At 40.7% G+C, this 12,820-nt stretch overlaps 1 protein-coding gene across 1 annotated transcript in view; it reads left to right on the top strand.

Annotated features, from left to right (window-relative positions):
* CUNH7orf50 (chromosome unknown C7orf50 homolog) overlaps nucleotides 1–12,820 on the top strand; it is a 31,340-nt gene that overhangs the window by 358 nt on the left and 18,162 nt on the right. Inside the window, exon 2 of the mRNA XM_041401668.1 lies at nucleotides 6,103–6,305. Within this exon, the coding sequence (XP_041257602.1) occupies nucleotides 6,103–6,305 (203 nt within the window). The remainder of the gene's footprint in view (nucleotides 1–6,102; nucleotides 6,306–12,820) is intronic.

Raw genomic sequence — 12,820 nt, 5'->3', positions numbered from 1 at the left:
GATGTGGATACAAATGATTTCCGAGGGGGAAAAATTTTTCGGGGGGGTTTTTTTTTTTTTTTTTTTTTTTTTTTTTTTTTTTTTTTCAGTTCCATTTTCTCCTGATTGCTTAACAGTGCTTAATTAAGAGTAGGGGAGTAAGCAAAATCCTTCAGCAAATATGTGAAAATTCCTGGCCTCACTGTAGTTGCAAATGAAGCAAAACTGCATTCCTCGGGTCTGCAGTTGTGGTGGTGTCTCAAGTATTTCTGTTGTGCTCAGGGCTGTGATACTGGTGGAGAAAAATGAGAAATACAATACGATCCTAATTTATGCCTCAGAACTTAATCTGTCACAGCGCAGGAGTATGTACTTTATAGGAGTAACAGTCTATAAAGTGGAATTCAACAAGCTGCATTCTTTAAGTTGTGTATTCTGTGTGCCTGTAAATGCTTTCATGCAATTTAGTAAATTGTTCAATTTCTTCTTATTCAGCAGTTGCTAATGATAACACTTTATGTGCTCTTCACAATTGGCTGTAAATCTGAGACATGCAAAGATCACACAGTTGTAAATTAAACCAGGTTTCAAGCTCATCAAGGTGCATCTATTCTAAATTACAGCTGCAAGTTTAGGGTGCTACCTGATCACTTGTGTTCCTGAGATACTGTAGCTGCATACACACGGAGGCTTAAAAAAAAAAAAAAAAAACAACAACAAAACAACAAAAAAAAACCCACCAAACAAAATCCCAACATTTACCTGACCACAAAAAGAATCCTTTCCTGGAACAGAAAGATAAAAAGGCTGTTCCTACTTCAATATGGTTTCCTGCAGAACTTGTTTGAGGCTTCTCTGCCTGAGCTGAATCTACAGAAAGCTTTCCTAATCAACTTAATATAAATTACTGCCAGTGTTTTTGTTGTGAGGAGTTAAGATTCTACAAACACCTAGCTTTTACGAAAAACATTGTATTTTTCTTTGAGCAGTATATCACTTGTAAAAAGTCTTCCTCTGTAAGCACTACAGACATTGTATAGAGTACTTCTACATGTTGCTTTTCATTTAAAATTTGCTTTCTGCATGATAATGAAATTTCACGTGCCCTCTCTGGTCATACCTCTTCTTTTCATGGAATGCTAAATGGTAGAAAATAATTATTTAAATTCAGTATGGCCTTGAACTGTTTTATGCAAATTCTCTAGCTGTAGCTGTAGCACAACTCTTTGGCCAGCCTTGGATAGTAAATAATTTGTCAATCTTTCTTTTATGAACCTTTTGTCTAAGGGTCTGCCAGCCTTTCTTCTCTGTGGGTTTTGATCTGTGTTTATAGATTCCGCTTTTTGTTTTTAGGCTGGCAGATGGCCAGTTATTTATCTGGGTTCATGTGCATTGTGTGAGGCAGAAACAGGACGTTTTGCATGCTGATATCATCCACGGGGCACTTGGGGGGCAAAGGCTGCTCCTAAGCAGAAGCCATTACATGATGTGTCAGTAGCTCTTGGTCAGTGAACAAAGCCCCTTTTGACATTTCTTTATGTTAAAAATTATGAAATAACATGAGCTTCATGAACAAACAAGGTGATACAATGCTCCTTCTATGAAATTAGCCATATAATCCATTTCCCCTCCATTTTGAACTCCCCAGAGTTCAAAAATTTGACACCCTTTTTATATGTTTGTCACTGTTATTTATTCCTTTGAATTTCTGCTGTTGCTTGCTTTGCTGTTGTACAGACTTCTGGTGCTGGGCTGGGAGAAAAGGGTGAAAGGATATTGGTTTTGGAGGAGCTGGATTCACTGGTTCTAATAAATAGTGAATTTGGTGTTGTGGCTTGGTTTGTGGTTCCTTCTATGGGTTTGGCAGCAAAGCCAAAACTCTGATCAGGCAGGAAGTTCAGACCTACAGAGACGAATCCCAAAGGCAACATGTCATAGATGAGTATTCTGTTCACTGTGGCAGTTCCTCAGAGTTTCTGACTCTGCCAACATTATTCTGTGCTGGCAATGGACAGCCAGGGGTGCAAATGTGGGAATTTTGAGGGAATGAGGAGGAGGAACAGAAGTCTTTAGGAGATGTCTTCAGTTCTACTTAAGTGTGAGGCCATCAAGGACTGGAAGCAAATTTAAAAATGCACTTAGTGCTCTATGGAAGCACAACACAATTAGTTTGCTGTTATTAGTGCTGCTATTAGTGCTGTTATTCCCCTCTTGGTGCTGCTTGCTCAGCTGTTGCAGTTCATACTCCCCTGACAGTACAAGCTTTTATGCAGGTACAAAAACTGCCCTCAAAAAACAACACCTGTTTGGTTCTGCCACTCTCATTGCAGCAAAAAAAAAAATCTTCAAGTATCTTCAAGAGAACCTGTACATCTTTTTGCTGGTTTCTCTTGTAGTTCTACTTAGTCTGCCACTCTCATTGCAGCAAAAAAAAAAATCTTCAAGTATCTTCAAGAGAACCTGTACATCTTTTTGCTGGTTTCTCTAAGTAGAACTAGTAGCTAGTTCTACTTAGGTTTCTCTGTTCTGTATTGCTTAGCAGGGCTGCTTTATAGTATTAAACACTTCCTGTCTGTGTGAGCTGGCTCCCCATTTATGATTGTAAGCTCATTTCTAAGGATCCTTTATAAAATATTTCAAATTTGTGCAATATTTCCAGCTTACAAAGAATGATGGAAAACTTTAACTGGTATCTAAAAGTGATACAGCTGAAGCCTCCAGCTATTTTGAGTCAGATGTCTTGGACTATTTAGAGCATATCGCTATATTTACACACAGTTCAGAAAGTTGGAGACTGGCATTGATGAAAGGCAGTGTATTGGCACCCACAGCACTTTGCCAGCAGATGGGCATGGTATGACACAAACTTTGGGAATTTGCTTGCTCATATCTGTGCAAAGCTGACATGGGCTTTTATGAGCGTAAGTGTGAAAGATTTGGGGGTCTGCCTTTCGCTCAAAAAATGGCATCCAGTGGCAATATCCCTTTTAGCACCTTTTCAGGCCTTCTGGAAAGTTTACAAGTGGAAGACTCCCACCTCCTTAATCACAGAAAACACTGGCTCTCCTCTGAATGTCATTCATTCAAGTGTGCTGACCTGGCCTGACCTTGTTTAGGTTGAGATCTAATGAGCCCACAACCCAAGGTGGTGTGGTAGCTCTCAGCAGGCTTTGCAAATAAGCAAGTGCTGTTTTTCTGTGTGCATGTGGTTTAAATTTATCATGTCAATAAACAAGTGTCTCACATGCTCAAATAGGGACTTTACAATGTTGTAGTTAAGGCTAAATTGTAGCGCTACAAATTGTGATGTCACTTTATAAATATAGAAGGAGACAACCTGGAATATTTATGACCTCAAAACAATGAAGTCCTGTTGGTTGGGGTTGTTTAGTTTAAATAATGACATAACACTAAAACTCTTAATCCAAATGGGTCACAAACATCTTCCAGATGAACAGTCACACTAATGGTTTGGGGAAAACAAAATGAAAATCTCAGGCTGTTGGTTTAAGGAAAGGAGAGGCTCACCAATAGATTAATAAATAATAAATACAGCTAGGATTTAAATTCCAGTGGAAGGTTTGTTTTGTTTTCTTTCAAGTCCCCAGGTTTGGGAGAAGGGGTAATTTTTATATAAATTGTGATAAAATTACTCTCTCTGATAAAATTACCCTCAGCTTCAGTAGGGACTATGCAGTAAATGCAGGTATTTTCTGAAGCACATAAAACCTGAGGTTTTCAAATTAAAAACCAGTCTAGGACAGACTGTGGCACATCATACTAAATTAACCAAGTTGACCTGGATGGATGAAAGTATATTTGAAACTGGACAAGTTGTTTGAGCTGTTGTGAGGGCTCTGTCAGTACCTGTGCTGGGAGCCCCAGGCAGAGGCTGATGTATCCAGGTTTCCCTGGATGATGCTGTGGGGCAGCAGAAGGTGCCTCCAGCTGTAAATCCCGACCCTTTCCTGCCAGGACAGCCCTGCAGGAGAACAATGCTCCTGTGTCAGACACCCACAGCCCGTCCATGCTGGAAACAAACGTTGTTAGGGCTTGGTATTTACATTGGGACCTACAGAGAGGGAGCGACTTGTTTTGTTTTTAATGGAGCAGTCAGGGAGAAGGATAAAAAGCTTTTTGATAATGCAAGGAATGTGGTGGGGGGGGGGGGGGGGAGGGAGAATAAACAAAAGAGAGAGCAAGTGCATTCCTGAGGCATTGTTTTTTTATGAGAAGGGGGGGGGGGGGGGGGGGGGGGGGGAAGGGAAGTAACCAAGATATGCATTTACTGTAAGTATGAAGAAGCAGAGGCTTTTTTGTCAGACTGCCTCTAATGATGTGCCACAGTCACTTTATTTGAAAGCTTCATGGCTCACAGAAAAGTAAACAAATTCATTACATTATTTTTAAAAGAAGATTAACTGTAGTGTGTCGTCTGTTGGACAGCTGCTGTAGTAATCTTTTACAAACACTTTATAAATGACCACCCTCAGTGTTTTCTAGGGCTTTGTGTGGCTGGATTGTTATTTTAGTAAGTACCAGGGTGGCTTTTCAAATGAAAACGTTGTTTTCTGTGTAACAATTCAATTCTACCTTCGCCCTAAATATTATTTTGTTCTCAGCATGAACTATAAAATGTCTTCTATACTAATGCAACATATGTTGCTTTTTTGCATGTGTTTGCAATGAATTCTGGCCTTTCCATAAAAGTACTTAAAAAGTATTTTAAACAAGAAAGAGCAACTCCACTTTAGTGTCCTACTTCCATTAGTTCTGATTTCTGCTTTCTTAACCTTTCTTTGGTCTGTGAAAACACCAAGTTGAAAAGATGAGTCAGAGTCAGCTTAGATGATAGGTGAATTGACACTGAACAAATGTTTAAACCCCAACAGGTGTCTTTGGCAAATAAGATTGTGTTCAGGTATTGCCTTGTTTAACATTCTTTGGTTGAATGTCAGCAAGAATAACATTATTTAGCTCTTTGTCTGGATTTGTGTTTGAAAGCCCTTGACTGACACAAATTAGTGTAACACCAAAGATTTGTGAACTTATGAAATGGTTTTAACCAATCTTGCCCTAAAGCAGTAGATCTTCTCATGCATTCAGGTTCCAGTTACAGATTCCTTGAACAGGTGAGGGGGCAGCAGGGAGAGAAGGAAGAGCATTTCTTTCTCACCCAGTTGGCCTCCATGGGTGTCCCAGGCTCTAGCAGAGGACCATACCTGGCGAGTACCTCCCTCAGACATCTGGGAATGCCTGGAATGAATCTCATCTTGCTAAGGAACAGCATTTTATTTCTGCACAGCATAATCTCACACTGGATTTTCCAGGATAAACACAGTGTTTATAGTCAGATAAACTATTTAAAGCTCTTCATCTGTATGTGAAATATTTATTTTCATTTGGGATATACTGATGCATATATTTATAGTAATATGGTTTTAGATGTGAATAATTAACTGTTCTGTCTGCAAACGTAAAAAAATATCAACCTTTGTGAGATATGTGTCTGTATATGTTTATTGAAGATTGTGCATATGTTTCCTCAAGATTGCTAAAGGATCTCCAAGAGGTCTTGGATAAAGGAGGAAGTTGTCACATCTTTGCCCTTGGCATAATCGAGATGAAACCTCTGCGTGGCAGACAGAGGTTTTCTCAGTCCAGGGAAGTGTGTGGTTACAGAGCAAACACAAACTGAGGATCCTCAGGAAACGTTACTTCTCCCACTGAAATGTGTGTGTGCTGAAAAATCATCCAAACCCTCCATCCACTGTGAAACAGCCTCTGCTGTTCACACCCCTCCACAGGATAGAGTATGGGAGAACAAACAGCACAAGAAGTGTTAGAAATGATGTTTAATACATAGATGGAAGGTTCCTGTAGTTCTCAGAGCAGTATCACCATCTGTGGAGGGCAGTTTGACAGATCTCCCTGAGTGCACCATTTTCAGTCCTGGGAGTTGGGCATAGCAGAGACGTGAGGGAAGTACAGTGAGCAGTAAAAATATGAAACCTGAACCTTCTAGTTTTAAATATTACCTGTGCCCTTTAATTACATTTGTGCATATTTTGTTCACTTTCCTATAGAAGGATAAACACTTCATTTAAATGTTAATTATTTCAGGCTACAAAAGAAGAGGAAGAGCTTATTGCAGAGGAAGAGGAAGAACTTACTCCAGAGGAAAAGAGGAAACTGGAAAGAAAATTAAAAAAAGAGCGCAAGAAGAAGGAGAAACAGCTGATGAGGGAAGCTGGAATCCCCGTTAAAAAGGTGGAGCCCCCCAAAAAGCCATCAGGATCTGAGCGGGCTCTGGCCTATTTAACCAGGTAAGAACAGTAAAACCTCTGCAGGTGCTGCCTAGAGAAGTAAGCTGTAAACCAGTAACCCAGAGCAAGCTGTACCAAGCAATAACACATTAAAGGAAATTGCTGCAGTTAAGTACTGAGTTAATGTTTCATCTCAGTTGACACCCTGGAGGACAGTTGATCACCCCATTGTGTTTCTGTTACAGCAACAGCAGAGAGAAGTTAAGTATGGTGCAAACATTTTGTAGAAAGGCAGCTCCTGTTCTGAAGATCTTATGGTTGTTGTATAAATATCATGGGCTTAGCTGCGCTTACAGAGATGAAAGGCACATTGCAAAAAAGATTGTGTTGAGAAAATGAGTTTTGGTTTTTGAGTGTGCTGCTCTAGGCAAAGGACTTCCAGTTGTTCTCTTTATATAAGCAAATTCCATGGAGTGGTTAAGCATTGCAGTCTAAATTCAACCACCTGCAGAATGTTTGGATATTTGTAGATTAAGATGGGATTTTGCCACTATTTAAAGTTAATAATGTACAATGACTGATTTTTGCATACCGAAGTGTACAGCAAGTATAGTGGCTGATTTCAGATTGGAAGCAATCCCTTCACCCAGTTAGCACACTTATTAGAAGACTTAAAATTCCAGCACAAAGCAAAATCTATGGTTAAACTAAAGGACTGCAGCAAAGCACTCAGGGTACCCCACAGACAGTAAAGAGGTCATGTACAAACAGGAAGATAATGTTTATTTTTTTCCAAACTGCAAAATATACCCTGGCTGTAAGACCTCCAGAAGACTGGCATGTTACAAATAGTGGGTTACCACGTGGAATTAATCCAGGGTTGCATCCCTGCCTGTGCTCAAAACTGAAGCATCCAGACTGTCTGAATTGTTACTTACCACTCGCAGTAGGGAGGGAGGAAATTAATTGCATTCCAGGCAGAGGGACATGTGCATTTTTGTTACATAACCCTCAGCATGCAGTGATAGCAAAATGACAATCATATTTTTTGAGCTGGAAAACAGCTGGAGCAGTTCACCACTGTTTTGAACTGCAAATGGATTGACAGTTAGCTTTGAACCATCCGCTCAGCCTGCTCTCTGCTACGTGTGCTCTGGTAAATGGTGGAGCTCCAGATAATGCATTTCAGGTTTGGAAAGTAAAGGAACAAGCTGTAGGGTTTTGCTTGTTATTCCACTGTTATCTGTATGGATTTTTGCCTTGTTACATGAGAGAATATGAAATTATATTTGAGCTAATATTTGAACAAATTTGATTCTAGAGTTTCACTTAACCTGTACCAAATTACCCTGAAATAGAAAACCAGCTCTGTCATTTGGTCTTGTCATACAGAGTCTATGGGTTGTATGTGCAGCAATAAGTTGTGAGGGATTATTTCAGCAACAGACAATTTGAATTTTGCAGACTTAACAGGGGTAGTCATAAGATACTGAACTGCCAGGCAAACAGCCGTAGTCACCATTCCAGCCCCAAATGTACAGCAACAGACAATTTGAATTTTGCAGACTTAACAGGGGTAGTCATAAGATGCTGAACTGTCAGGCAAACATAGCTGTAGTCACCATTCCAGCCCCAAATGTGCCTGGACCATCTTGAACCATTATTAGCTATAGAAAAACAGCTTAGTCCTCTTACACCCCAGACCTTTTTTTCAACCCAGTAAGACTTCAAAAGAAATAACTGGATTTAAATGAATCCAAGAAGTAAAAGACTAGCTGGGGAAGGGAGACAAAATCCAGGTTCTGGAAACCCATTGCAAGCTCTCCAGCATATTGAGTGGGTGAAGGATTTCAGTCTACATGCTTTTGCAGGGCTGCAGGCATGAATAATCTGTGGGAGGATAAGTAAATCTTACAGATGCAAGAAATTAATATAATTGGAGGTAAACAAAAGAGTGGATTTGTGTTTTGCCCCACCCACAATAAAAGCCTTCCATGACAGAAGTGTGGGTAAGTGGAGTGGCATCTGACCTGCCTGATGGCATGTGCATCTCCTGCAGGACAGGTGGGACTCAATGTACCTTGTGCCAACTGGAGCTGTCATTGTTATTTATTGAGGGACTGTTTGCAGCTGTACGAAGCTGTGCCTCGTGCTGTCAGTCGAAGGGAGTTGATGAAGAGAGCATTGGTGGCAGGAATCAGGCACAGCGTGCAGGGCAGGGCTGCTCACTGCATCCTGCTCTTCCTGCTGCCTGCAGAGCAGCCCTGCAGCAGTGCAGCCCTGCAGCAGTGCAGCCAGATTCCAAGGGCTGCACCGAGGCCCTGGCTCCCCTTGGCAGCACTGCCAACCTGTGCCCCTCTGCTGGGGTCCCCACTGCTGGCACAGCGTGCCACAAGCTGAGCAGGTCTTCCAGTTTTCCAAGATTCTAAAAACAAATGGTCCTTGATGCTTTCCAGTCTCCAGAGGGATCAAATTGTCATTTTATTGGAAGGCCATCCTAGCTGGGAGAGGCTTTTTTCACCATGCAGATGGCATGGCCACATGCAGCAGCAGCTGATGCCAGCTCAAACTGCAGCCCCCAGGAGCTGAAGGGTCTCCCCTGTGAGCTGGGTGACTTTGAGAGCCCACACCAGCTCCTTGCTCATTTGAATGAAACCAGGCTCAGCATGAGCAGGTTTATGCTCCTGATGGAGGAAAAGCAGCCAAATTACTCCTGTTTTTTCCCCCCTCTCACTTTCTCTTGGCCTGTGGGAAAAGGAAAGAGGGAGAGAAAAAAAAGTCTTTGCTTCACCAATTTTTATCTCATCTTTTCCTTGGTGAGATGAGTTCAGGTGGTTCCCAGCACAGTTCTCTTCCAAGGCAGCAGTTGGCAGAGAAAAGTTACTGCTGTCAGATCCCCATCTTGCTCAAGGAGCAGACAGGAAGATCTGAAGATAGAGAGAGGATTGAAAGTAGGGAGCTGAAGCAGAAAGGTTATAAAACTCTGGGTTTAAAAAAAAAAAAAAAAAAAAAAAAAAAAAAAAAAAAGGTGAAATAATGGAAAAACCCCAGAGTGGTACTGAACAGAAGAAAAAAACCCCAATTACTTCAGAGGAATAGGGAAAAGCAGGAGTGATGAAGAATTAGTGGCTAAATAAAGTACTCAAATCTCTTCCTTTTAATGACGACATGCCTTCTTCCTTTATGATGGTAAGTGATGATTCAGATTTAAAAGGAATACTGCATTGTCTCATTAATGTGATTCTTGGAAAATCTAGAATAAAAATCCATCCTGTTCTGAGCATTAGATGACTTCAAGTGAAAAGATGTTGCAATTCTAGAGAATGGTAATTAGGTTTAATTATAACCTAACTGACCTTCTGTGGTGTTAAAATGTTGGCAGAACTTGTTTGTCTTGGCAAGCCACCCTCTCCTAGAAGCTGCTGTTCTTGTGTTTGGCTTGGAAGGTTCATTGCCATATGGATCTGCACATATGGATTTCTCCATCACCCATCAAAGGAATAGAGAGAGATCTGAAAAGACCTCACTAAAGGAATGTGAAACTACAAGATTCATATAATCTGAAGTAGAAATAATAGATAATATTATCTGAATGTGTGCTGTGAGTTACCTAAGCCTTGCAGTACTATTTATCATGTACTAAAATATGAAAAATAAGGTGCTGAAGTACAATTATTTTTGAAATTATTTATGCCATACTGTTAGTATATGTCACTTTTCTTTGTACAGATCTTATTTTCCTCATTGCCTAATTTAAATTCAGGCAAGATTCAAAGAATGTCAGAGATTTCTTTAAAGTAAAAAGATGATTCTAGAATAATACAAACCAAGGGCATGTTACAGAAACAGAAAAGTGAGAGACAGGCAGAATTTCCCATGGCGTGAGGAAATTGTCTGACTCTGCAGATCCCAAGGTGGTTTTTGCTGAGTGTGGTGGCAGCACTGCTGACAGCCCTGGACAACCCAGGGCAGTTGTTTATCTGCTGGGTTTGCACAATGGAAACAGATCCTGGTCCTCAGTCAAACTTTATTGCAAACAGTGCCAAACCTGGGAGGTTTTAAAACTGAAATGTTGTTCTCCCTTTCAAAGAATATAGAAATTTGAGGGCTATTGCTGGAAGCATTTTTTTTAATAGTTTGATATTTTTTTAATGTATGTCATATCTTATATAGATGTAGAAATAGAAATAACATGTAGAAAGCATATCAGGTTTTTACTCCTTCTGGAGTAGAGGCTATCTGGAGAAGGGAATCAAGAGGTGGATTAGTGTTCACTCAGAAGTTCCTGACTTTTGAAGGAACCAGGACAGGCTGGTGCTGGGCTGTAAAGTGGGCAGCAACATCTGAGATTTGTGGCCAAACAGCTCAGATGATGGTGGCCCTTCAGGAAATCACAAACCCATTCATCCAACCCCTCCTGGGGCAGGTGACTCCATTGGAGGAGCTTCTGCACAAACACAACCATGCTCATTGATGCTGAAAATCAGCTTCTAATTTTAAAGTACCTCGAGTGGGCTTGTGTCACATTTAGTTTCCTGTGTTGATTCTTAATGTTTTGAAGTTATTTTACTTCTCACAGGTTACTTTTTTAGCCAGGATCAGTGATGGCTTTTGATACTTGATTCTGAAGTCATTCTCACCTCATTGCTGCTGGTCTATATCAGTATTAATTTCGAACTTGGCACTGGTGTTGATGTGTCACCATCAACAGTTTAAGCTTTTAGATACAAAGAATAACTGATAAACTAGAAATCTAAATATACACAGGTCTTTTTTTTTTTCCTTCCAGAGACTGACTCCTTGGGTTGGATAGCAACTAACTTTAGCATTTAATGGCATTTCACCTTCCCCTGCTCTCTAAAACTGAGATCGAGTTTCCTTCCTGATTGCAAGGTGCAGCATATATCTAACCTCATCAGTTATCTTGAATTTCATAAAATATTGGAGAACTGCTCAAGTAATGAATCTCAATTAGCTAGTAACAAAAATAGTGTGTGAACTTAAGAGAAAGTGGTGTAATTAGACACAGCAGTGTTCCTGAATTCCCTTCAACAGTTGGGGCTTTAAGGTGTCTTGAAAGAGCAGCAATTCCTCAAAGATTAGGGGCATAGTGAAGGGGAATAGTTTTACTTTAATAATCCCAGGGTTATTTTTTAAAGGTTCTGGGGCAAGCATTAACTATGGATGTAATTAATCTATTCCTACATGCTTTTAGTCGTTTTGTCATATTCATTAGTTCTGCAAGAAGCCTCATGAATCCAGAGTCAGATACAGGATAAATTTGCATTTGTGGTTGTTCTGTTTTATATGAACTTGGGCAGGCACTTGCTGCTATCTGATTTCAAAGACTTGCACTTTTCCTAATACTCTAGAGATCAGTGAATTTGTTTTAGCACTTTTCCAAGTTTCTATTATTGCTTGATTTCTAATTTTTACCAGGGCCTGACCTGCCTCTAAGTGGGATTCCTCTCTTCAACCTAAGCCAGCATGTGTGTAAAGCTGCAAGTTTTCCATTTGATGTTAAGAAAATGAGATCTTCCTCATTTTAAAGGCAGCCACTGTCTCTGTTGGTGGCAAAGGAGTCTCAGCTTGCTGAGAGTGTTACCTTGTCATTATCCTACACTCCCTTGTGTAACTTCATCTGATGAAGCCACCTCAGTTTGTTTGCAGTTCCCTAGCAGCCCTGACGTTACTCACAAGCTCTGCAAAGCTCTCTGTTGCAATGCCCACACCTTTCCTATTTTTAGGGTGCTGGTATGCCAGCAGTTATTCTGGTGGGGGTAGGTGGAGGGGGTGTATTCACTCCACAGATTTTGTGCTGCTTAGAGCTATCCTGTTATCGTTCTCAAGCACATTATCTTCTGCAGAAGACAAAGCTTGCTGGTAGGGTATATGAAGCAGAAAAATTGTTCTGCTGTGTTGGACCTGTTATTAAGCAAGGTTTTTTAAATCATAGTGTTGCCCCATAGTTTGTAAATAATTTCTCCCATCCTGGTGTTTACATCCTGCTGGTGGCTGGGTGGGTTTCTCAATCTCACTGCCCCTCCAGTGAAGCAGCACATCCATGATCCTTCCTCTGCTACTGCTCCTTCCAGTCCCTGATGTGCTCTGTTGCTCTTCTTTGAACTCCTGTGCCTGTGATCCTTCTGGAATGTGACACCTGGAAACAAATGTGGCTTTACTGGAGCTGCCTTCCCTTGCCACCCAGAAGGGACTGGGGGTCTGTGATGCTCCCTGCTCACTCTCACTCTGGCTTTGCTTTGTGGGCAATAGCATTGGATTCATCTTTGAGCCACAGAGATTTCACATTGAATTTTCTGAACAATAAAAGATTCTTTTTTCTCCCCTCAAACTATTACTGAGTTTTGTGTAAATGACAGTGTTGACATTTAGAATATAGTGGCATTTAGAATATACCACGATAGCTGTAATACATTTTTCAGGGTTTCTCATCCTGCTTCAGCCTCGCTGCAGCAAGTCAGATACACTCCTGTTTCAGAGTTGGCTTTATGATACCCATTTCCAGGTATCAGTGTTCTCATTATCCTTTGATTATTCAAACTGTGCATTTAAGA

This window comes from Onychostruthus taczanowskii, unplaced genomic scaffold (genome assembly GCF_017590055.1).
Source record: "Onychostruthus taczanowskii isolate IOZ18803 unplaced genomic scaffold, ASM1759005v1 scaffold19, whole genome shotgun sequence".
Classification (NCBI taxonomy): domain Eukaryota; kingdom Metazoa; phylum Chordata; class Aves; order Passeriformes; family Passeridae; genus Onychostruthus; species Onychostruthus taczanowskii.
Note: the sequence above shows the minus strand (reverse complement) of the source record. Positions and strands in the feature narration are given on the sequence as shown.